General features: G+C 39.8%; 1 protein-coding gene across 1 annotated transcript in view; it reads right to left on the bottom strand.

Annotated features, from left to right (window-relative positions):
* The window catches only part of akap9 (A kinase (PRKA) anchor protein 9), a 186,474-nt gene that overhangs the window by 137,291 nt on the left and 22,527 nt on the right, over positions 1–26,656 (bottom strand). The window contains exons 4-10 of the mRNA XM_052016199.1: positions 23,971–24,030; positions 19,149–19,316; positions 11,555–11,710; positions 9,491–9,688; positions 5,338–7,917; positions 4,949–5,059; positions 1,872–2,085 (exon numbers count right to left, since the gene is read on the bottom strand). Of these exons, the coding sequence (XP_051872159.1) occupies positions 1,872–2,085; positions 4,949–5,059; positions 5,338–7,917; positions 9,491–9,688; positions 11,555–11,710; positions 19,149–19,316; positions 23,971–24,030 (3,487 nt within the window). The remainder of the gene's footprint in view (positions 1–1,871; positions 2,086–4,948; positions 5,060–5,337; positions 7,918–9,490; positions 9,689–11,554; positions 11,711–19,148; positions 19,317–23,970; positions 24,031–26,656) is intronic.

Genomic DNA, 26,656 nt, shown 5'->3' with positions numbered 1-26,656 from the left:
TTTAAAAACACAAGAAATATTTGCAAAAAATAAGATACATGCACCGACCTACTCCACCCTTAAGCCTGCCTGCTTTCAATAAGATCATGGCAGATCTCTATCATTCATTCCCCTTTCCCAAAAATCCATGGATCACAGCCTCGATTATAACCAATAACTAAGAATCTATAGCCTTTTATGGTAGACAGTCTCAAAAATCTGCAACCCTCTGGATAAAGAAATTTCTCCTCAAATACTAAACGGCTAGCCCTTAGAGTGACATCATGTTCCATAAGTGCAATTAGCTTGGGAATATGTTTCACAATATTGTTTCGGCTATATAATTAATATAGATGGTAAAGTGCTTAGAGCTAGTACAAGATACTAGTAACAGTTTACCTATTAGAAAGTGTCCTATTTATTCCAACTCTGTTTTCTGTCCTTAAAATAACCATCTGTCTATACAAATGTTACCCCCGTCCCTATAGACTTATGTCACATCACGGAAACCAGCCTCCCTCCGTGGACTCAGTCTACGCTTCTCACTGCCCTGGTAAAGCAGCCAACATAATCAAAAACCCCACCCACCCCGGACATTTTCTCTTCTCTTCCCTCCCATTGGGCAGAAGGTAAAAAAGCCTGAAAGAATGTACCACCAGGCTCAAGGACAGCTTCTATCCACCGTTATTAGACTGTTGAAGAACGGTTCCCTAGAATGAACAGACAGACTCTTGACCTCACAATCTACCTCATTATGACCTTACACCTTATTGTCTACCTGCACTGCACTTTCTCTGTAGCTGTGACACTTTATTCTACATCCTGTTTTGTTTTACCTTGTACTACCTCAATGCACTGTTGTAATGAAATGATCTGTATGGATGGCATGCAAAACGAAGTTTTTCCACTGTACCTTGGTACATGGTGACAATAATAAACCAATTTACCATTTACCACATAACAACTTTTTGTGCAGAAAGCTTGAAAATCCATAAGTTCTACATTAATTGGTTCTCCATTATCTATCCTGTGAGTTCTACCCTCAAAAACTCAGATTTGTCACACAGTTTCTTTTTAACACTGTCTCTGCCTTTTCATATTGAGATTTCCTAAGTGCCATTCTACCAAATCCATGGATTCCAAAATTTTCCCAATGATCAAGTGTGTGCTTATGGACAGAGAAGAAAATCATTAGCAGCAAATCTGTATATTTTTGTGATAAAAAATATACTTCGTTCTAGTGAAAACCAGCAACTATTAATCTAAACTGGAAATGACTGCTTGTACAAATTTAAATAATTCTTTGTACGGCATTTTGTAGGGTGCTCGAATGGAATGAAGATTGATTTCATTTCACTGGATTTTGAGAGGCAACATAACAAAAGTGTACATACAGCAGAATTAAAAAGCACTTAAGAAAATCATATTCAATGTTCTTATAAGTGTTTCACAAATTAATTAAATGAAAAATTAAGAGAGATTAAATGAAATCAGGAAGCCAAATTGTTCCAAAATTTCTGCAATTGAGGTCAATATTTAATCAGCAGGAATTACCTACATTTCTGTTGTATTACAATAATTTGTAGAAAGCAGAAATAGGCAATAAAACAAACTAAAATTCTGCAAACGCTCTGCAGGTCAGACAGCATTTGTGACAGGAGAAAGAGTTGAAAGAGTTAATGTTTCAGGTTGAAGACCCTTCATCGGAAGGGATAGGCATATCTTTGGCTGGCACACCAGACAAAACTTATGTTGCAAGTTGTGCTTTCTGCGTTATTGGTAACAGTTAGAACAAGCTGCACTTGCTTCCAAGTAGAAACCATGAAAAAAAATTAAACACAAAATAGGGAGGAAGGTATTTCAAACCATGATGCCATTATTGTTTTTCTTACCTTTCTGAGATGCTTTAATGTTCAGTAATTCCTGCTGAAATTGTGCTCGAAGTTCATTTATTTCCAAAGCATGAGCAGCTGTGAGTTTTTCCTGGAGTCTTTCAAGAGCAACCTCTGATTCATTTTTCAAACTGTCACGGACAAGCTCCAGATGAGCAGCATAAATCTGAGTAAGACTGATGCGCTGAGCCTCCATCTGAAGCTTTAGCTCAGCCTGTCACACACAAAGATCAATTTATATTATTTTTCGTTTTCTTTCCTCAACAAAACCACTAACAGAGCCGGGGGGGGGGGGGGGGGGGGGGGGGCAGGGGGAGAGACGGGTAAAGATAAGGAGAGAAAGGAAAAAATAAGAGGGAGATCTGCTCTCCCCTCCTCCCCCGCACCTGCCTATCTTTATCTCTTACCTGCAACTACCTATCACCACCCTGTGCCCACCCCGCCTCCCCTCTTTCATCCACCTATTACTGCTCTGCTTTTCCATCCTATATATTGGGCTTCCCCTTTTCCTATCTTCAATCCTGAAGAAGGGTCCTGACCCAAAATGTTGACTGCCTGCTCTTCTCCACGGATGCTGCCTGGCCTGCTGAGTTCCTCCAGAATCATAGTGTTTTTCATTCAGTGCTTAAAGACGACACTCTAGGGGGATTGACCAGTAAGGCTATAAGGGTAGAACTTAGAAAAAAGGGGAGGGTCACTCTAGTGGGACTGTATTATAGACAGCCCCCCCTCCACCCTACCCAAAATAGTCAGCAGGAACTTGAGGAGTAGGTGTGTAGAGAAATTGCTCATGGTTGTAAGAATAATAGGGTTGCATTAAATGGGAGATTTTAATTTCCCCAGTATTGACTGGGCCACCCAGAGTGTTAAGGGCATAGATAGGGTGGAATCTGTGAAATGTGTCCAGGAAAGTTTCCTGAGTCAACATATAGAGGACCCTACTCAGGAGGGTGCAATACTGGACCTCCTCTCAGGGAAAGAGGCTGGACAAGTAACTGAGGTGGAAGTCAGGGAGCACTTTGGCTCTAGTGACCATAACTTTATTAGTTTTAAAATAGTGATGGAAAAGGATAGGACAGGTCCATGGGTTAGGGTCCTGAACTGGAGCAGGGATAATTTTGGGGGAATTGGGCAGGGCCTAGCAGAGGTTGTTTTAGGAGAGCCTGTTTGAAGGAAAAGGAACGAATGGCAACTGGGGGGCTTTTAAAAGTGCGATATCAAGATATCGATAGCCACCGATGAAGTACCCAAAAACTGGAAGGTGGCTAACGTCTTTCCGTTGTTTAAGAAGGGTAGCAAGGACAAACCAGGGAACTACAGGCCGGTCAGCCAAACACGTTTAATGGGGAAGTTACTGGAGGGAATTCCGAGGGACAAGATCTAACAGCATTTGGATCAACAAAGTCTGATTGGGAGGAGTCACCATAACTTTGTGCATGTGAAGTCGTGTTTGATGAATCTTTTAGTTTTTTTGAAGAGCTAACCAAAGGGTAGATGAGGGTAGAACAGTGGATGTTGTCTATATGGACTTTACCAAGCCCTTTGACAAGGTCCCACATGGCAGGCTGGTCTGGAAGTTTAGATCCCATGGAATCCAGGGAAAGCTAGTTAGGTGGATTCAAAATTGACTTGGGGGTTGGAGGCAGAGGGTGGTTGTTGAAAGTTGTTTTTCAGAATGGTGGCTGGTGACTAGTGGTGTGCCACAGGGGTTGGTGTTGGGAACCTTGTTATTTGTTATTTATATAAATGATTTGGATGCAAATGCACAAGGCTTGATCAGCAAGTTTGCAGATGACACTAAATTAGGAACTGTTGTTGATAGTGCAGAAGGTCATCGTAGATTACAGGGTAATCTTGATCAGCTAGGGAAGGGGGCCAAGGAGCGGCAAATGGATTTCAATACAGGCAAGTGTGAGGTAATGTATTTTGGAAAATCAAACCAGAGTAGGACTTAAACTATGAATGGTAGGGCATTAGGGAGTGTAAAGCAACAGAGGGACCTAGGAGTACAAGTGCATAGTTCATTGAAAGGGACTTCACAGATAGACAGGGTGGTGAAAAAAAACAGTTAGCATGCTGGCCTTCATCAGTCAGAGCATTGAGTATAGGAGTTGGGACATTATGTTGCAGTTATGTAAGTCATTGGTAAGGCTGCATATGGAGTGCTGTGTACAATTTTGGTCACCCTGTTACAGGAAAGATGTGGTTAAACTGGAAAGAGGGCAGACAATATTTACAAGGATGTTGCCAGGACTCGGGGGACTGAGTTATAGGGAGATGTTGGCAAGGCTAGGTCTTTATTCCTTGGAACATAGGAGAATGAGGGGCAACTTTATAGAAGTGTTTAAAATTATGAGAGGCATAGATAAGGTAGCAGTCTTTTCCCGCAGAGTAGGGGAGTCCAAAACTAGGGGGCATAGGTTTAGGGGGAGAGGGAAAAGGTTTAAAAGGGTCCTGAGGGGCAACTTTTTCAATACACAGGGTGGCAAGTACATGGAATGAGCTGCTAGAGAAAGTGGTTAAGTCAGGTACAACAGTGTCATTTAAAAAGCACTTGGATAGTACATGGAGGGTCAGGGCTTAGAGGGATAAGGGTCGAATGCAGGAAATTGGGACTAGTTGGGTGGGTACCGTGGTCAGCATAGACTGATTGGGCTGAAGGGCCTGTATCCATGCTGTATTGCTCTATGACTCTATAACTACATGATGCCTAAAAATTCTACTTTAGAAAATGCCACTTGAAAATGCAAGACCAGGATCAAAACCAAAATGTTTGCAGCTCATCTCACTACTGACAAAGTGTCTAATATTGCTGAAAGGGGAAAACTGTGTAGTTATTGAAGACTAATGCAGTATTTTTGTGTTCTGAACATACATTGATAATTTATGGAGTATATCTATTTAGCAGTTATAAATTTCTCCAATCTTCACTAAATTACATTTCAAAGAGAATAGCATTTATAACGGCTCAATGTTTCAATACAATGACCATATCCTTCTCTGTACTAAAATACGAGTGAAGAAATTGTGGGGATCAGACGAGAGACATCTGAAAGTCAGAATGGAAAAAACAATACCTCTGCTTGATGCTGTGTTTGTTCCAGCTGTGGCAGGTAATCTTGATTAGATTTGATAATTCCTGGAACTGCGAAAGGATCCTCACAACCCTTGTGCTTTGCATCTTTTGCCTGTTGTAGCAAAGGTTACATGTGACTTAGAACAAGTTATGGTTCATTTGGTAAAAATCAGTGTTCAAATATGCTACTACACAACTGTGTAATCTCAAGCTTTCATTTGCAACAGAAACTATATCTTAAGGATCCAATTATTTTAGATTTTGTAAAGATAAAGGATAGTCTTATGCTATGAACTTGAGTGTATACCAAAGCCAAATGGCCTTTATATTAGAAAATACCAAATTTACTTGCCGTTTTGTTTGAATCTCTCTGCTATACAGCTCACATACCTGATTTTCATTCAACCCAATATTCAGTTCACAAATAGATCCTCCAGCCTGATCCTCAATCTTCTCCCATTCCAATTTTCCTTGCTGAGCAAACAACATACTTTTCATTTCCTCTCCATTTTTGTGGAAGATTTCTTCCAGGAAAGATTTCTGCTGTGCAAGTTCAGCCAAGCCTGATTGTTCAGCCTGAACAGAGTCCAGGTGGTGCCAACAGGGATCCCTTTCAGTCTGTTTACTGTCTGAAAGTTCAGATACATGCTTTTCTCTTAACTGCTCAATTTCAGTTAATAAAGATTCTTTTTCTTGAATCAAATTAATCTGATTTTGTTGCAACTCGTCTCTTTCTAAGACAATAATTTTCATTGAATTTTGTAGCGAAATGATTTGCTCTATTAGATTTTCTTGCTGTTCATTTTCCTTTAGTTCACAGGTCACAGTAAAATCTGGCTGTTTAGATTGACGTTCATTCTTTGCTTTTATCAAATTCATTTGGGACAGTTTGTCTTCTTGGATCGTCAGTTTCCGATTCTCTATCACGTCACTTTTCTCATACCTTTCAATAGCTTGCTCCTTTAAAGACTTGAGCTCCTCTTTCAAATGCAAGATTTCATTCTGCCTCAAAATTAAAACCTCTGAAAGATCTGAAAGTCTCTTAGCTAGCTCTTTCTTGTCCTGTTGAGCTATTTCAAGCTTTTCCATGAGTTCAGTTGCATCCTTTTCAATGACTTCTCTGCTTCCTAAATTTTCAGATTGGCCATTGGATTCATCAAGAGTTTTGTTTAGCTGCACCTGTCTCACCAATGTGAAATTGTCCGTGTCTTTCCTCGATTCTGAAAGCTGGAGTTGTTCACTTAAGTCCTTTAACTTTGTTTCATATTCAACTTCTTGCTTAATCATTTTTTCTTCTATATCAAATTTCATTTTCAGCAGGCAGTCATATTCATCACGCAGTTCTTGGAAGTTAACTTCAAAATTTTTCTCAGCAAAAGAAAAAGTGTTTCTTTGTCTCTCAACCTCCTCTTTGAGTTCTCTCTCACGGGCTTCAAGCTGGTCATTAACCACAGTAAGCCTTTCTATTTGTCCTCTCATTTCTGAAAGATCATGTTCACTAATCGATGCTAACTTACTCCCTTCTGGTACAATATGAATTTTCAAGTTTCCTTCCATTTGTTTTATCATCTTTTTTAGGCCTTCATTCTCTTCCTGAAGCACAGTAATTTTTACTTTCATAGTTTCTTGTTCCTTAATCTGTTCCTCCAAAAATTTATTCTTGGCTTGTAGCTCAACGACTTCTTTCTCAAGTGTACTCTTTTCTTTTTCATCTTTCCTTAGTGCTTTAATTTCCATTTCAAGTTCACCTATTTGCAAACGCATTTCAGCCTCCATGGAGCCCTTCTGAGACGACTCTATTTCCTCTTTTAACAAAGACACCTCACATAACAATTGGTTATTTTTAATGACCACGTTATCCCTTTCACAATTCACCTCTTCAATCTTTTTTCCAAATTCTTTTTGCAAGCTTACCAATTGCTGACTCTGATTCAAAGCCATTTGCTCTTGAAGAGCACAAACTTTCAATTTATGATCTCTTTCTAGATCTTCTTTTAGTTTACTTAGCTCTTCTTCATGGCTGAATAGAAGTTGAGTCCTTAATCTCTCTAATTCAGCTTCCTGAGATTCAGCCATCCTATCCAAAACTTCATCTTTTTCTCTCTCCAGCATGTCAAGCTTAATTTTATAGTTGGTAACTTCTGCCTCATGCTTAGACTCTAGCTCTTTACTAGATTCTGAGGCAGCAATGAGTTGGGCCTTCAACTGGTCAACCATGTCTTTCAGTTCTTCTACTTCATGCATTTTGTATTTCTGATCAGTAATATTTTCTGATGCTTTCCGCATCTGATCTTTAGTGAAATTGAGCTCCTCCAAAAGATCTTGGACTTGGTTCTGCAGCTCTATCTGTTTCTCAGAAGCTTTTTCCAACTGTTGTGTCATATCTTGCTTTAGTTGGTCTCTTTGAAAATGAGAGTCTCTTAATTTGGCATTTAATTCATTGATTGCCATGTTTAACACATTAATTTGCTCTTCATTAACTAGGTTATTCACAGAATGACCCAGAGCCTTTTCCATTTCAGATTTATGATGCTCAGTAAGTTTTCTAATTTCGGAAGTATGTTGCTGCTGCAGTTCTTGTTTCATTTGTACTATTTGTTTTCCATACATCTCATCCAATTCTGCCTGAAGTTGCTCCATTTTGCGTTGATTTTCTATTTCAATCCTTTGTACTGTTTCCAATTCAGATAAATTGCCCATGTGGCAGCGTTTCTGGAGAGCCTCTATATTGCCCATAAGGTGCTTTATTTCCTCTGATGACTGTCTCTCCCTTTGCTTTGAACTCATTAGTTCTATTTTTAGGTTCTCAGTCTCTTGATTCTTTTGCAAAATACGTTCATTTAAACCTTGAACTACTTTTTCTGAAGCAAGCATTTTATCTTCCAACAATGACGTGGCACTTTCATGACCTTTAATTGTTTTTTCAAGATGTTCAATTAGTTGGTCTTTGTCAGTCTTTTCATTGGCATTCTGCAGAAAGGGAAAAAAAATCCAAACATACATATGCAAAACAAAAATTATCGCTTGATCAAGTGATGCAGCATTCTTTTACAAACAAATTTAAATACACTTAGATCATCTATGCCATTGGGCTAATAACCCAGAGTCTTGAATGATCTAGAGACAAGAGTTCCAATCCCACTTTAATAACATATTTAAATAGAACAGTACATCTCCATCGACATTCTTGGATTAATTAGCTGGCAATTATCATGCAGGAAAAATATCCTTGGCAGCCAGAAGTGCTAAATTCAACTGAATAAATAAATACACAACATAACTGAAGATGAGAGCAAATCACACAAAATGCTGGAGGAATTCAGCAAGTCAGACAGCCTTAACAACTTCTCTTTCGGCTCCCCCCACTTTCTCCAGACCAAAGGTGTAGCCATGGGCCCCAGCTATGCCTGCCTTTTCACTGGGTACATGGAACAATCCATGTACCAAACCTACATCAGTAATGCTCCCCAACTCTTTCTCTGCTACATAACTAAAGATGAAATACTATTGCACATCGTGGAACTCTGCTTGGTGTACTTAAACAGGTCAGAGCTCAGGTTGGCCTGGAATTTTTGGTAGGATGACTGAAGTCATCAGCATTTACCATTACAATGAAAAAAATCTGGCAGCAACTACTGAAAGACATATAGGCAATTAAAATGCTAAAGCCCTAAGCTGCTGTCAGTGATTCTCTGCTCCTCTGCAGGCAGCACTGTTACAGCTTTCCCTACTACTGCAGAAAGGACATGATTGTACTGGAGACGATACAGAGATTTACCAGGATGTTTCTTGACGTGGAGAATCTCAGTTGTGAGGATAGACTGGGCTTATTTTCCTTGCAGCAGAGGAAGCTGAAGAGGGACCCGATAGAGGTATACAAAATTATGAGGGGCATGGATAGGGTTAATTGTAGGAAACATTTTCTCCACAATAGAAGAAGCATCTAAAACTAGAAGGCATAGATTTAGGATAGGGATTGGAAGTTTTAGGGGATCTGAGGAGGTTTGTTCCCCCCAGAAGGTGGTTAAAATCTGGAACACATTGCCCGAGGGTGTGGTAGAGGCAGGTAGTCTCACAACATTTTAGTATCTAAACAAGCAATTGAATTGCCAAGATATAGAAGGGTACACACCATGGGATTTATATGGATGGGTACTTGATTGTTGGCACGGATATGGTGTGCCAAAAGGCCCATTTCTGTGCTATACGACTCTAACTCAGTGTACTAATGAAAAATTAAAAAGGTACTCACAAACTATTCTCACTTTAAATAACCCTGAAAACATTAGCCAAGATGCAACCAATTTTCTATACATACTAAGAGACAGTTATTGCTCAACAAGCTCTCCAGCCTGAATACACTACATTTAGTAGACTAGTGCCGAGACCAAAAAGCAAAATTATGACAATGTCTTTATGCTTAAAAAAATAAGATTAAAGAACATGAATCACATAACTGATCAGATTGAAAAAGTGCAGAATTAAATGGTTCCCTATTAACAGTAAATAGTGTCATTTATAAATATATTCAAGAAAGGCATACCACTACATAATCTTGAAGTTGAGCTTGTAAAAATTTTATTTGGTGTTGGCATTCCTCATTCATTTTCTGAAAAGTTTTCAGCTGTTGTTCCTGTTCATCAATCTGCATTTGATATGCAACGAGTTGCTGCTTTGAATGAATTAAGTCAGCTGCTGTTGTACCATGGCTAGTACTCCTCACTGCTTCGCTGGCCTGCAACTGCATTTCACATAAAATATACAAATTTCAAATTGGTAGCTTTAAGCAGTAAACAAAAGAAATTAATACTATCTCAACACTACACAAAAACATGCCTTTTAATTCACTAATGCTTGCATTATTATTTGTAACTAATATTTCACAGCTCCCCAATTACCCCTTCATTTAATACCCTGAGCTTTGTGACCACAAATATTTGAGAGTATGGGGTGAGCCTTAAAGAATACCTAGAGTTGAGGGTTTCCCCACCTCTATGTGCAGTCACATTATTGACTTAGAATGACAAACATGCCCCAGTTACTTTGTCCGTATAATGCCAAGGCTACTTGGGGGAATGCAAATAATTATCAATATTGATGGATTTTTAATCAGCTACCAAGAACTGCACTTAAAAATTCCATACTTACAACATAATACATTAGCCAAAGTGAGAAAAAACTCAACTTTTCCAAGAAAAACAGAAAAACTAACACACTGAAAAAAATAGGTCACTTTCTAAATTTTAAATAGGATATTAAAGATTATCTGCCTTGATGGATTACCTTCAGTGTTTGATTCAAGGGCAATGCCTATGTTTGATGACTATGTTTTGTCTGAGATTTAAGGGGAAAAGAAAAGCATTCCTACAGCAAACCAAACACAGGTACCACTGAAGGAATAGCTTAATAATGATAACAGTAATAAGAAAACATGGATGTGCTACAAGATGCAGACATTTAATTTTAAAGAAAAGTGATTAGAAGCATGGGACCCTGCTCTTCTACAACTGCTCAATGAGACACCCTTATTTGATAGCATATTGAATGTTGCAAAGTTGTCCAGTAAATTACCAATTTGCTCTGGACAAGGGAATGTAATTGGTGGAAGATGTGTTTAAAATATTAATGGATATCCCAATGGAATGTCAAGGGTTACATTTCCTTTCAGGTTATAAGTAGTCTGGAAATGGGTGCATTTTTTTTCCTGTGCTGGGTTAAACCAAATTTCAACTGTGTAATACTTTTCTCCCCCTGAAATGAGAGAACATATTTCTAGGTCTCAAAATTAAGATTGGGAACAGTTTGGTGCCAATACTATAAGCTAGTAGTTGCAATGCTCTCATGAAATGGCGAGGCTAATAGCCATCAACCATTCTTTAATACTAGAATAATTTAAGACCACTACAGCAGTTAGTGCAGATGCTGAGAATGAACAATTCTTTATCAGAAATGAGTATGAAAAAATTGAATGAATGCAAACATATTATCTCTAATTTAACCCTTTACTAATCTGTAACAAATTACCAACATTTCAGATTCAGATTAATTTTTCCATCAAATGCATCAGGATGCAATGAAATTCCTTTGGACATCAATAATGCCATCTCCCAGAAATTAAAATTAAATTTTTCTGTTTTGGTGCAGAGACTTAATACTTAGGAAAAGAAGTGTGCCCATAACTAGCTCTTTTAAGGGTTCAGGACACTTCACAAGCAATGAATGTGTTGTTTTATAGGTAAATATGGCAACTAATTTATATTTCCCCATGAAATGCAAATAAGATATCTGACTAGCTTAATAGATTTTAAGATTGTGTTGGGCAAGGATGAAGTGCTAGTTGAGATGCTATAACAGTTCCACCATTTTTTTTGCATGGTGTGTTAGGATATTTTACATACATCAAATGTCAAAAGTTCCAACAAACATTAATATTCTCTCATTATAGAATAGTGTCTATCTAGATTATGTTTACCTCTTGCAGCAAAGACTGAATACCATTCACGTGTATTGTCACAGTGCTAAATGCATCACTTTTGTGCCTGTGTGTAGAGGAGAAAAAATGTGGACTGACCTTTTTAAATATTACAGTAGCAAAGATGGATTTTACCTGTTGAAACTGAATTTGCAGCTTTTGACTTTGCTCTGTCAAATCCAAAAATTCTTGTAGAATCTCATCCTTTTCCTTCCCAGCTTGTTGTAGTTTATCAGTAAGTTGAGTAATGATACCATCTCTCTGTTTGATTGCAGCTTCAAAATCCTGTAGCTGTGCAAAGAATTTTACAATATAAGTAGCACCATATACTTACAAAATTAAATGCTCAGTCTTGAATTTCTTACATCCAATTTTCTACACCTTCAAATATTGCACCTTTTGCATAAGTTTATTGGCACTGAGAGTGTCACTTAAAATAAACAAAGCTCAATATCACCACTTTTGAAGTAAATGCATCATACTTTCTTTCACACTAGTAAAGCTGTCGCAAGAGTTGTAAATAAATGCAAAATTTAAAAAATGCATCATATTCTCTCTGCTCCCCACCCCCCCAAATAGAGTTGTCCTATCAACTCCCATGTCCCTCTGTTCTGCAGCACTCCCCAGTGCCCTATTGCTCACTGTGAAAGTCCTACCCTAGTTTGTCTTCCCAAAATGCAACACCTTGAATTAAACTCCATTTGGCATTCCTCAGCCCACTTACCCAGCTGATCAAGATCCCTCTATAAATCCTGGTAACGATCTTCACTGTCTACAACTTGGATAAAAATGTGGATGGGTGGGTTGGTAAGTTTGCAGATGACACAAAGATTGGTGGTGTTGTGGACAGTGTAGAAGATTGCCAAAGGATACAACAGGATATAGATCAGTTGCAGATATAGATGGAGAAATGGCAGATGAAGCTTAGTGCAAGCAAGTGCAAGGTGTTGCACTTTAGGAGATCAAATGTGAAGGGACACCACACTATTAATGGCAGGACCCTTAACAGCATTGTTGTGCAGAAGGATCTTGGGGTCCAAGTCCATGGCTACCTGAAAGTGGCCACACAAGTTGATAAGGTGGTAAAGGTGTATGGCATGCTTGACTTTACTGGTGGAGCCACTGAGTTCAAGAGTTAGGAAGTTATGTTGCAGCTTTATAAACCTCTGGTTAGGCCGATTCTGGAGTATTGCATTCAATTCTGGTTACCCCATGATAGGAAGGATGTGGAGGCTTTGGAGAGAATGCAGAAGAGATTTACCAGGACTCTGCCTGGATTAGAAGGCATGTGCTATCAGGAGAGGTTGGGGAACTAGGATTGTTTTCTCTGGAACGGCAGAGACCGAAGGGAGAGCTAATAGAATTTTATAAAATTATGAGGGGCATAGATGGACAGCTGGTAACTTATTCCCAGGGTCAAAATTTCTAATACTACAGGGCATGCATTTAAGATGAGAGGGGGTAAGTTCAAAGGAGATGTGTGGGGCAAGTATTTTTTTTGACAGAGCGTGTTAGGTGCTTGGAATGCGCTGCCGGGGTGGTGGTGAAAGCAAATATGATAGTGGTGTTTAAGAGGCTCTTAGGTAGGCACATGAATTTTCAGAGAATGGAGGGATATGGACCACGTGCAGGCAGAAGGGATTAGGTGTCATTAGCTCAATCAGTTTGGCACGATATTGTGGGCTGAAGGGCCTGTTCTTCTGCTGTACTCTACTGTTCTATGTAACAGCTCAATCACACACGAAAAGAAAATACAGGTGGTTAGAAACTGGTGAATGGCATTCCATTTTTACATTTACATTCACAGATCTCTACCACTTGCAATACAGTTCCTGGTAGTTAAAAACTGCGTAGGACACAAGTAACTTGTTTAATCTCTTAGATTACATTTTCCTTATTCCCATTTTTCTTGCAAATGAAGTACATTTGTTAAAAGTAAATACAATATCAACATTATTTAGATAGAGAGACAAGAAATTCTGCAGCTGCTGGAATCTGGAGCAATACACAAAAAGTGCTGGAGGAACTCAGCAGTTCAGGCAGCAGTAATGGAGGGAAATAAACAGTCGACATTTCGGGCCAAGACCCTTCATCAGGATTGGAAAGGAAGAAGGCAGAAGCCAGAATAAGATGGTGGTGGGAGGGGGAGGAGTCCATGCAGGCAGGTGATAGGTGAGTTCAGGTGATAGGCGAGTTCAGGTGAGGGGGGAAGGTAGGTGGGTGGGGAATGAGGGAGTATGTAATAAGCTGAGAAGTGACAGGTAGAAAAGGCAAAGGGCTGGAGGAGGAGGAATCCGGTAGGATAGGGCAGTGGACCATGGAATAAAGGATGGAGCAGGGGAAGAAAGATGGGCAGGTCATCACGGTGGGGGAAGGGAGCCATAGGAATAAGGGAAGACAAAGGAGTGGGGGGGGGTTACCGGAAGTTAGAGAAATCAATGTTGGAGACTCCCAAGGCAGAATATGAGGGGTTGTTCCTCCAACCTGCATCTAGCCTCCATGTGGCAGTGGTATTGGTATTGGTTTATTATTGTCACTTGTACCGAGGTACAGTGAAAAGCTTGTCTTACAAACCGATTGTACAGGTCAATTCATTACACAGTGCAGTTACATTGAGTCAGTACAGAGTGCATTGATGTGGTACAGGTAAACACAATAACAGTACAGAGTAAAGTGTCACAGCTACAGAGAAAGTGCAGTGCAATAAGGTGCAAGGTCACAACAAGGTAGATCGTGAGGTCGTAGCCCATCTCATTGTATAAGGGAACCGTTCAATAGTCTTATCACAGTGGAGTAGAAGCTGTCCTTAAGTCTGGTGGTACATGCCCTCAGGCTCCAGAACAGAGAATGTCCCAGGTGGATGGGGTCTTTGATTATGCTGGCTGCTACACCAAGACAGCGAGAGGTAAAGACAGGGTCCAAGGAGGGGAGGCTGGTGTCCATAATGCGCTGAGCTGTGTCCACAACTCTCTGCAGTTTCTTGTGGTCCTGGGCAAAGCAGTTGCCGTACCAAGCCGTGATACATCCAGATAGGATGATTTCTATGGTGCATCTGTAAAAGTTGGTGAGAGTCAAAGGGGACAAACCAAATTTCTTTAGCCTCCTGAGGAAGTAGAGGCGCTGGTGAGGGAGGAGGCCATGGATAGACATGTCAGTACGAGAGTGCAATGTGGAATTGAAATAGGTGACCACTGGAGGTCCTGGCTGTTACAGTGGACAGAGCGAAGGTGCTCGATGAAGCGGTCACCCAATCTGCGTCAGATCTCACCGATGTAGAGGAGGCCACACCAAGAGTACTGCATACAATAAATGACACCTTCGGATTCACAGATAAAGTGCTGCCTCACCTGGAAGGATTGTCTGGGACCCTGAATGGTGGCAAGCGAGGAGGTGCAGGGGCAGGTGTAACACTTAGTGCAGTTACAGGCATAGTGCTGGGGGCTTATCAGTGGGGAGGGACGAGTGGACAAGAGAGTCGCAGAGAGAGCGTTCCCTGTGGAAAGCAGAGAGAGGGGGTGAAGGGAAGATGTGCCTGGTGGTAGGATCCCATTGTAGGTGGCAAAAGTTGCGGAGAATGATGTGTTGGATGTGGAGAGTCATGGGTGGTAGGTGAGGACAAGGGGAACCCTGTCCCTGTTATGTCGGGGGGGGGGGGGGGGGAGTAGGGCATGAGGGCAGACATGCAAGAAGTAGAGGAGATATGGGTAAGGGCAGCATTGATGGTGATAGAAGGAAAACACCGATTACTGTACAAGAAGGACATCTCTGATGTCCTAGAATGGAAAGCCTCATCATGGGAACAGATGTGGCAGAGGCAGAGGAACTGGGAGAAGGGGATGGCGTCCTTACAAGTGACAGGGTGGAAAGAGGTGTGGTTAAGGTAACTGTGGGAGTCAGTGGGTTTGTAGAAGATGTCTGTAGTTAATCTGTCTCTGGAAATGGAGACAGAGAGATCCAGAAAGGGAAGAGAGGTGCTGGAGATGGACAGGAACTGAGGAAAGGAACTGGGTTCAATTACTTCAAAATGTTCTATATTTGTTACCTGCAAAAAAAATCTAAGAAATAATGTGAACTAACGAGGTGCAAACAATTATTTATTATATCCCCCTATAAAACGCACCTAAAGTATCCAACACAAGAGCAGAAGGGGCAGCAAATCAGATAAGTGGCCAAGTTATGGAGAGACTTAATATTCAAAACCAAGAAAGCCTAGGGTGATTTGACAATAGTAGAATGGGAAATATTTTCCCATAAATTAGCACAGGTCAATATTAAGAAATAAAAATAGCTGTTTGAAAAAGAAATATTGAGGTAAATGAAGAAGGTGCAAGATATTGCAATCAGAGCACATGGACCATGCAGGAAGAATATTGCTGTGGACTTTTGGCCCAAATGGACTTAGCTTTGCACTGTAAGATTTTGCTTTTGAATAATGCAAAAGCAGCAGAAATTCAGGATTATCACCAGAGATAAAGTTAACACATTTTACTTTTTTATGCAATGTTCTAATAGCATGCACACAGACATCCATTGAAAAAAAAGTTTTGGAAAATTAAGAATAGAAAACAATTTGGGTAATATACAGAAACATTAATGAAATAGATCTAGTTCAAGATTTAATATGAACATAGTTCTGTGACCTAAACAGAATCTTTTGTTCAGTAATTTTGGTAATTCCTCCAATGTGCAACATCCTCCAGTTACTTTTATTACTTACAATCTGCCATTACCCAAGCACATGCAGATCAGTCAACATCACCTTCAACACCCCTCATTATCACTTTGGAATTACCTGCAAATCTGACCAGTTAACAAATTTTCTGAATTAGGGTAATTGGTGTACAGAATATCCAATTGCCAGCATTTTTTCAGGTGTCACCAAATTTGTGATTTGAGCACAAGTCTTGAAATAGCTGGTCCCTATTCACTATTGTTTTGTAAATGCATTCCATGGTTGGACCACAGTAATAAGGTAGAGAAATGTGAAATGTATACAAGCTGGTTTGCTAGATTAAGGAACAAGGAAGGTGGCTGTTTTAGACCTTGTTTCATGCAATGAGAAACCGCTTGGGATCTTTTAGGAAACAGTAAGGTCCTAAATTTAAGCAAAGAAAACTACAAAGGTAAGCGCAGTGAGTTGGCTAAGATGGACACTGGATCTTCATTGAAAGGCATGATGGTGGATAGGTAAAGGCTATTATTTAAGAAACAAATGCAGGAACTGCAATAGTTCTAGGTTTCACTCTTGCATAAAAACCACAAAAGAAAAGTGAGCTAATCATGGATAACTAAACTGCAAGACTCATAAAATGTAGCAAGCCTGAGACTGAGAGCAGATTAAAATTGAGCAAAAAAGGACCAAGTGATTAAGAGAGGAAAAAGGTGTAAAGTCATAGTCACTGAGTCATAATGTTATACAGCACAGAAACAGGCCCTTCAGCTCAACTAGTTCATGCTGACCAAGGTGTCTTCCTGAGCTAGTCCTATATGCTTGCTTTTGGCCAATGTCCCTCTAAACCTTTCCTATCCATATACCTGTCAAAATGTCCTCTAAATGTTGTTATTGTACCTACCTCTACCACTTCGTCTGGCAGCTCATTCCATAAACCCACCACCCTCTGTGTAAACAAAAAACCTGTCTCTCAGGTCCCTTTAAAATTTTTTCCCTCTCACTTTAAACCTATGCCCTCTAGATTTAGACTCCCCTACCCTGGGAAAAAACTGTGGCAATCCATTTTATCTATGCCCCATGTGATTTTATAAATCTTTATAACCCTCAACCTCTTTCGCTACAGGGAAAACGGTCCCAGCCTATCCAGTCTCTCCTTATAACCCAAGCCCCCCCCAGTCCCAGCAACATCCTTATGAATCTTTTCTGGACCTTTTCTCACTTAATCACATCCATCCTTTAGTATAGCGACCAGAACGGCACATAATATTCCAGGTGTGGTCACACCGACGTCTTGTAAGATGATGTCCCAAATGTTGTATTCAATGCCCCGTCTGACTGAGGCAAGAATACCATACGGCTTCTTCACCACCTTGTCTATCTGTGTCACCACTTTTAGGGAACTATGTACTTGTACCATTCAGTCTCTCTGTTCTACAACACTTCCCAGGGCCATCCTGCCCTTGTTTAACATCCTAAAATGCATTACTTCACACTTGTCTGAAAACATGACAGTGAACTTGCCAGCAAAGTAAAATCATGCCCTTAAAGCTTCTACAGGTATGTAAAAAAAAGATAAAAGATTAAAAGGTGTTAAATTCAGAAAGGAGAGAAACTACAATGGTGAACAAAGACATGGCAGAACAATTAAATAAATACTATAGTTATGCCTTCACAGAAGCGGACACAAACAACTTCTTATAAATACTACACACAAGGAAGACTGCAGATGCTGGAAATCTAGAGCAACATACAAAATGCTGGAGGAACTCAGCAGGTCAGGCAGCATCTATGGAGGGAAGTGGACAATCAATGTTTCAGGTTGCGACCCTTCCTCGTGAACCGTCCACAAGTCCCGAGGAGGAGTTAATGGAAATTTGTACAGAAAAGTGGTGGAAAAATTAAGAAGACTGAAAGCTGGGCCTGATTACCTGCATGCCAGAGTACTAAATGAGATAGCTATGGATACAATGGTGGTAATATTCCAAAATTCTGTAGATTATGGACAAGTCCTGGAGGTTGGCAAATGTAACCCCACTATTTAAAAAAGAGAGAGGAAGCAGGGAACTACAAACCAGTTACCCTAATAATTGCAGTAGGGAAAATTCTGGTCTATTATAAAGGACGTGATGACAGGATACTTTGAAAATATCAAATGGTGATTACACAAAGTCAACATGGATTATTGAAAAATTTACGTGTTTTTTTTACTTCGAGGATATAACTTGTACAATAGACAGGAGAGAACAAGTGAATGTGGTGTACTTGGATTTTCAGAAAGCATTTGATAAGGACCAACATATGAAGCTAGTGTGCACAGAATTAAAGCAGATAGAAATGGGGTAATATATTGGCAGAGGTTAAAGAAAAGTTGACAGTCGAAACAGAGCAGGAAAAAAAATGGGTCTTTTTCAGTGAGGCTAGTGATTAGCAGGGTACCCCAGAGATCATGTTAAATATGGAAAATAAAGTTCATGTTTTATTACTGAAATAGATTATAGATATTAATTATACAGTAGAATACTACAGGAAATGCCCCACCAATGTAATTCTTTACAAGTAAAAAAAATTATTAGAGGTAAATACAGTTCACATAACCTCTAAACTCATTTGGATGAACTTCCACCAATCACATCCGAGCCTCTTAGGAAAGACTAAAATGACTGCCAGAAAGCCTTATGAATGAATAACATTAAACTAATTTAAATTTTCAAAGTATTAATTAGGAATAAGAATATATCCAAAACATGCTAAGATGTAACATATTGGGATAATCAAATTTATTGCTTTCTTCAGTTCAAAATTTTCTTCTCTCACTTCAAAGTAGACTAATTTAGGTGACTAGCTGGAAGTAGAAATCAGATTTCGTGTTTTGGCTTTGAAAATACATCATTCAATTTAGCATAAAGCAATTTTTTTCAAGTAAATACAGCTCAGCATGTAACACTTTGATTCAACAGAAAATAAAAAAAACTTATTTTATAATTTTTTGTTATGAGATCTGCAATAAAGATATTTAAAAAGGCATACATTCAAAAAGTGGGAATTATGGAAATTTACCTGCTGTAAACCTCCTGTATCAAATACACTTAGTTCTTCAAGCTCTCTGTTCAGCTCTTCAACCTCCTCATGTTTTGCAGCCAAATCATCCTCCATTATCTTGAGTCTCGTCTGAAACGGCTGTGTATCGTGCTCAGAGCAGATTTCTGATATGCTAAATTCCTCTTCCTAAAGCAATTAAAATTAATTTAAGATCGGCAGAGCATAATTTTGGATTTTCAAAAAGGAAAAGCCATAAACAGGAAAAAAGACACTTCTCAGGAGGTAGATTTAATAGACAAACATGCAGCTACAAATATCACTATAGCAACTATTGTTGTTAGCAGTTTGCACCTCAACAGCTTCAAATGCGTCTATTTTTCAACCCACGGGAATTGGATGGAAAAGATATAAAACAATATTGTTACTTCAATGCCATTTCTTGTGGATGCTCATGAAATTTTACAATATGGTTACATCATCATATCTTAAATTTGGCAGGTCTTTTGGTCATCTTCAATATTGGTATTCACATTAGAAAATGCCATATTAGATCTAATATTAGGTAATGAACCGGGTCAGGTGACAGATCTCTCAGTGGGTGAGCATTTGGGGGACAGTGACCACCGCTCCCTAACCTTTAGTATTGTCATGGACAAGGATAGGAGCAAAGAGGACAAGAAGATATTTAATTGGGGAAGGGCAATTTATGAGGCTAAGGCTAGAACTTGCGAGAGTAAACTGGGATGACATTTTTGAAGGGAAATGTACTATGGGGATGTGGTCGTTGTTCAGAGATCTCTTGCAGGATGTTAGGGATAAATTTGTCCTGGTGAGGCAGAGAAAGAATGGCAGCGTGAAGGAACCATGGGTGACAAGAGAGGTGGAACAACTAGTCAGGAGGAAGAAGGCAGCATACATAAGGTGTAAGCAGCAAAGATCAGATAGGGCTCGTGAGGCATATAGAGTAGCAAGGAAGGAACTTAAGAAAGGGGTGAGGAGAGCAAGAAGGGGACATGAAAAGGCCTTGGCAAGTAGGGTTAAGGAAAATCCCAAGGCTTTTTTCACTTGTGTGAAGAGCAGAAGGATAATGAGAGTAAAGGTAGGACCGATTAGAGACAAAGGTGGGAAGATGTGCCTGGAAGCTGTGGAAGTGGGTGAGGTTCTCAATGAATACTTCTCATTAGTATTCACCAAGGAGAGGGGCCTTGATGACGCCGAGGACAGTGTTGGTAAGGATAATGTTCTAGAGCATGTAGATATCAAGAGAGAGGATGTGTTGGAGCTGTTAGAAAATATTAGGACAGATAAGTCCTCGGGGCATGACAGAATATTCCCCAGGCTGCTTCGGGAGGCGAGGGAGGAAATTGCTGAACCGTTGGCTAGAATCTTTGAGTCTTCGTTGTCCACAGGGATGATACCGAAGGATTGGAGGGTGGCAAATGTTGTGCCCTTATTCAAAAAAGGTGGTAGGGATAGTCTAGGGAATTACAGACCAGTGAGCCTTACATCTGTGGTGGGTAAGCTGTTGCAAAGAATTCTTAGAGATAGGATCTATGAGCATTTAGAGAATCATGGACTGATTAGGGATAGCCAGCATGGCTTTGTGAAGGTAAGATCATGTCTCACAAGCCTGACAGGATTCTTTGAGGAGGTGACCAGGCAGATTGATGAGGGTAGTGCAGTAGATGTGGTCTACATGGATTTTAGTAAGGCATTTGACAAGGTTCCATATGGTAGGCTTCTTCAGAAGGTCAGAGGGCAGGGGATCCAGGGAGGCTTGGCTGTGTGGATTCAAAATTGGCTTGCCTGTAGAAAGCAGAGAGTTGTGGTGGAGGGAGTGCATTCAGATTGGAGGGCTGTGACTAGCGGCTTCCCACAAGATCAGTTCTGGGACCTCTACTTCTCGTGATATATATTAATGACTTGGATGAGGGGGTAGAAGGGTAGGTTAGCTAGTTTGCAGAGGACACAAAGGTCAGTGGTGTTGTGGATAGTGTGGAGGACTGTCGAAGATTGCAGAGGGATATTGATAGGATGCAGAGCTGGGCTGACAAGTGGCAGATGGAGTTCAATCCAGAGAAGTGGGAGGTGGTACACTTTAGAAGGACAAACTCCAAGGTGGAGTACAAGGTTAATGGCAGGATTCTGGGTAGTGTGGAGGAGCAGAAGGATCTGGGGGTTCATATGCACAGATCACTGAAAGCTGCCTCACAGGTGGATAGGGTAGTTAATAAAGCTTAAGGGATGTTAGCTTTCATAAGTCGTGGGATCAAGTTTAAGAGCCACGAGGTAATGATGCAGCTCTACAAAACTCTGGTTAGACCACACTTGGAGTACTGTGTCCAGTTCTGGTCACCTCATTATAGGAAGGATGTGGAAGTGTTGGAAAGGGTGTAGAGGAGATTTACCAGGATGCTGCCTGGTTTAGGGAGTATGCATTATGAGGAAAAACTAAGGGAGCTAGGGCTTTACTGTTTGGAGAGGATGATGATGAGGGGAGACATGATAGAGGTATACAAAATATTAAGAGGAACAGAGTAGACAGCCAGTGCCTCTTTCCCAGGGCACCTATGCTCAATACAAGAGGGCATGGCTTTAAAGTAATGGGTGGGAAGTTCAAGGGAGATATCAGAGGGAGGTTTTTTTTTTAAACCCAGAGAGTGGTTGGGGCATGGAATGCACTGCCTGGGGTGGTGGTGGAGGCAGGTACATTGGACAAATTCAAGAGATTGTTAGATAAGCATATGGAGGAATTTAAAATAGGGGGATATGTGGGAGGAAGGGGTTAGATAGTCTTAGGCGTGGTTTAAAGGTTGGCACAACATGATGGGCCGAAGGGCCTGTATTGTGCTGTACTGATCTATGGTTCTATGGATTATTAATTAAAATTTTCATAACTAGTAAAAATTATTCGGTAAAGCTTACAACCAAATAATATCAGTACCTTTAATAATTGCATTATTCAATATTTTAAAAAAGGAAATACAACATTCAGACATTGTTTTTGCGATGGTAACTCACTATCATTGCACAAACAGTACAGGCGTGTTTTTGGCTCATTAGGAAGAAATGCTAAAGTCCTGGTTTCTTTTTGACATTCAGACATCCTGCCAAAAGTCATGCATGTATAGAAATCAGAATAGGATTAGGTGAGCAACTTGAACTTAAGTTGCCTATAACTTTAATTCTTCATCCCAATCTCACAGATCTGTCTGTGGCCTCCTGCACTGATATAAAAAGACGCCCGTAAAGTATCTCATCTTCCATTTGGGCACAGGCTCAATATCAAATTCTACAACTTCAAGTATCTGTCTGTATCAGCTCTGAATTTCACAACTTTCACGTCCTTTGCTTCTTCTACCTCTCTAACTTCACCCACTAATCCATAGATTGGATGCCTTAGTTTACAACTCATCCTCACAACAACTCAACCCTTGTCTCACCTTAGAGAGACAACCCTTGTCCTATCCATCCCTCCCTTGTCCTCTCTACAACTTATAACTAACTTGTCTTCTCATTTTCCCTGTTCTAATGTAGGGTCTTTGACCTGAAATGATAACTTTGCTTCTCTTTCCACAGATGCTGCCTGATCTGCTGAGTGCTCCCAATATTTTCTGTTATCATTTTAGATTTCCAGTATCTGCAGTTTTTGATTTCAGGGTCAGGTTTGACTTGGTTGTCCTCCCCTTATGCTCACCATACAATTGAACAATAATTATTTTAAGGAGATACCTCAAGGCTTCCCAGCACCCACGGTACTAATTAAGATTTAATATTCCAAGCAAGAAAACTAAAGTTCAACATATTAAAAGAAAGAATATAATCACAACAATATGTACTGATGCTTTTAAATCAAACTTTTTAAAATATGGTTTACCTCAGATATAAAGTTGAAAGTTTTCAATAATAATAACCAAATTGAGGGTGCAAGGTATTTTTCTTTTAATAGTCATAACTGTGACTTGTGGCAAACTGTATTAAGAGGAATTTTAGCCAATCTTACTAATTTGAAAAATCTAGATCTTCCGTTATTAGAAACTGTAATATTTCATTTAGTTCACACAAAAAATGGCAACTGCTTATTAAATCATTATCAAAAGCAGCAAGAAACAAAGGGCCAACAGATATTCTCCCAGTGATGAAGTAAAGCAGCACATAACATTCAAGGTTAGTATATACAATGTGCATTAGTTCGCTAATGTTAAAGACATTATTAACCACATTGCTGTTCAAAAGGGCTGAAAACTGACACTGTATTTTTGGGTGATTATGTACAATGAAGATAAGGATAGTTAATGTGGGAAAATTAATTTTCCATTTATTTTCCACTACTGCCAGTAATGTGCCAGATCAGGTGGAGCATGGACAAAAGAACATTAATGGTGTCTACAATATTATTCTGGCTCAACAGTGGTTGACTTGACTTAAAACTCAAAAGGAATGTCTTTGGCTGCATTCAAGTGTTTTTCTACATTATTTAATTTTATTATCTCTCTCAAGTTATCAATTAATGATGCAATTTGGACTAATGCTGAAACAAACTACCTTGACAAGGTTGTCTTGTAGTTGGTTGGGGTGGGGAAAAATCATTTTAAAATTTGGCATAAAATTACAAAGTTGCTAAAATGTTCTGACTGTAATCAGCCCATGTGTTAATTTCTATAATACACATAATTATTATGGATTCCAAAATTTATGCTGAATTACTTAATTCTTGACTGTGGGGGTTATATGGATTTACACACCGGAAACCATTCCAGCCATAATGGCAGGGGTGGGGGGGTTATTGTCAGCAGCAATGGTTAAATATGTCAGTAAGTCATTTTACTTCATACTGTACCCTTGTCATATCTTCTGCTTTAAATAGTGTTTCTTGTTGCACTGTACAACAACCATTTGCCTGTTCAAACCAAACAATTACTTTAGAGCATCTTCTCATCAATTCCCCCAAAAATTATACTAAAACCACACAATGATAACGTTTATTAATAACAGTGAAACACCACAGAAATTATTCCTATCCATTCCTTTAAACATTTCCATAACCCAGTGGGGCAAGTCTCTTAAAGCCCCCTTTGAAAACATTTTTGTAGCTTCTCGTGCTCGTAAACTGTAAGGAATTAAATATCAATAAAAATGATTACATCAGGGCAGATAGGCAATAAAAAACTTCTCATTTTTAATTGTTTGATTAATCACAATTAACAAGTTATTCATGGTTTGAATCACACTAATAGACAATAAAAGAATAACAATTTTTGAAATGATCTAAAGTAAAACACGTTTTGCTTATAATGGTTCACTGACGATTAAACACCAAAGTTGCTGCCTAGTAAACACCAAAATAATAAAATTCTCCTTTTCCACAAATCCATCTGTTGGCTTGGCCCTGTTTCTGTAATCTCTACCAGTTCAAAAGCCCTACACTGCTAAAATTCTGCCCTTTTGCCAATCCCCGATTTCTTTTAACCCACCATTGGGTGACTGACAAGAGGGTTGTAGAGAGCAATGAATTATCTAAGTTTTATTTGTTTGTTAGTGTTTTCTTAAACAAATAAACTCCATTAATAGTTCTATAACTACTTCTGATTTGTTAAACTTAGAAAATACTTCCACAGTACCCTTGCCACTGAAAGCTTGTCTCTGCCGTTTTTGACAACCCTTCCTCTATTTTGGCAATTTGTTTGTATTAATACTCATGTACAAAGCCTTTTTATATCAACCCATATTCAGTCCATTCTTATTCATAATTATTTGCTTTAAGACCACAAGACATATGAGCAGAATTAGGCCATTTGGCCCTTCGAGTCTGCTCCAGTATTCGATCATGACTGATTTATTTTTCCCTCTCAACCCCATTCTCTTGCCTTCTCCCTGTAACCTTTGATACCCTTACTAATCAAGAACCTATCAACCTCTGCTTTAAATATACCTATTGACTTGGCCTCCACAGCCGTCTGTGACAATGAATTCCACAGATTCACCACCCTCTGGCTAAAGAAATTCCTCCTCATGTCTGTTCTAAAAGGACATCCTTCTATTCTGAGGCTGTGCCCTCTGGACCCAGACTCTCCCACTATTGGAAATATCCTCTCCATGTCCACTTTATCCAGGCCTTTCAATATTCGGTAGGTTTCAATAAGATCCCTCCTCATCCTTCTAAACTCCAGTGAGTACAGGCCCAGAACCATCAAACTCTCTTCATATGTTAACCCTTTCATTCTCAGGATCATTCTTGTAAACCTCCTCTGGACCCTCTCCAGTGCCAGCACATTCTTCCTTAAATCTGCGGCACAGAACTGCTCACAATACTCCAAATGTGGTCTGACCAATACCTTATAAAGCCTTAGCATTACACCCTTGCTTTTATATTCTAGTCCTCTTGAAATGAATGCTAACATTGCATTTGCCTTCATTACCACTGATTCAACCTGCAAGTTAACCTTTAGGGAATCCTGCATTAGGACTCCAAAGTCCCTTTGCACCTCCAATTTCTGAATTCATTCCCCATTTAGAAAATAGTATATGCCTTTATTCCTTCTACCAAAGTGCATGACCCTACACTTCCCTATGCTGTATTCCATCTGCCACTTCTTTGCCCATTCTCCCAACCTCCCCAAGTCCTTCTGCAGACTCCCTGCTTCCTCAACACTACCTGCCCCTCCACCTATCTTTGTATCATCCGCAAACTTGGCCACAAAGTCCTCAATTCCGCCATCTAGATTGTTAACATGTAATGTGAAAAGTAGCAGACCCAACACCGACCCCTGTGGAGCACCACTAGTCACCACCAGCCAACCAGAAAAGGCCTCCTTTATTCCCACTCTTTGCCTTCTGCCAGTCAGCCAATCTTCCAACCATGCTGGTACCTTTCTTGTAATACCATGGGCTCCTATCTTGATTCGCAGCCTTATGAGTGGCACCTTGTCAAAGGCCTTCTGAAAATCCAAGTAAACAACATCCACTGACTCTCCTCTCTCCTTTGTCTATCCTGCCTGTTACTTCCTCAAAGAATTCCAACAGATTTGTCAGGCAAGCTCTCCCTTTAAGGAAACCATGCTAACTTCAGCCTATTTTATCATGTGCCTCCAAGTACCGCAAATCCTCATCCTTAAGAATGGACTCTAACATCTTACCAACCACTGAGGTCAGGCTAACTGGCCTATAATTTCCTGTCTTTTGCCTCCCTCCCTTCTTAAAAAGAGCGTAGTGACACTTGTGATTTTCTAGTCCTCCAGAACCATTCCTGAATTGAATGATTCTTGAAAGATCACTATTAATGCCTCCACAATCTCTTCAGCTACCTCTTTCAGAATCCTGGGGTGTAGTCCATCCGGGCCAGGTGACATCTGCCTTCAGATCTCTCAGCTTCCCAAGCACCTTCTCCTTAGTAATAGTGACCACACTCACTTCTGCCCCCTGACTCTCTCGAATTTCTGGCATGTTGCTGGTATCTTCCACAGTGAAGACTGATGCAAAATACTTATTCAGTTCATGCACCATTTCTTTGTTCCCCTTTACCATCT

Source organism: Pristis pectinata, chromosome 5, assembly GCF_009764475.1.
Source record: "Pristis pectinata isolate sPriPec2 chromosome 5, sPriPec2.1.pri, whole genome shotgun sequence".
NCBI lineage: Eukaryota > Metazoa > Chordata > Chondrichthyes > Rhinopristiformes > Pristidae > Pristis > Pristis pectinata.
The sequence above is the reverse complement of the archived record's forward strand: the minus strand, read 5'-3'. Positions and strand labels throughout refer to the sequence as shown.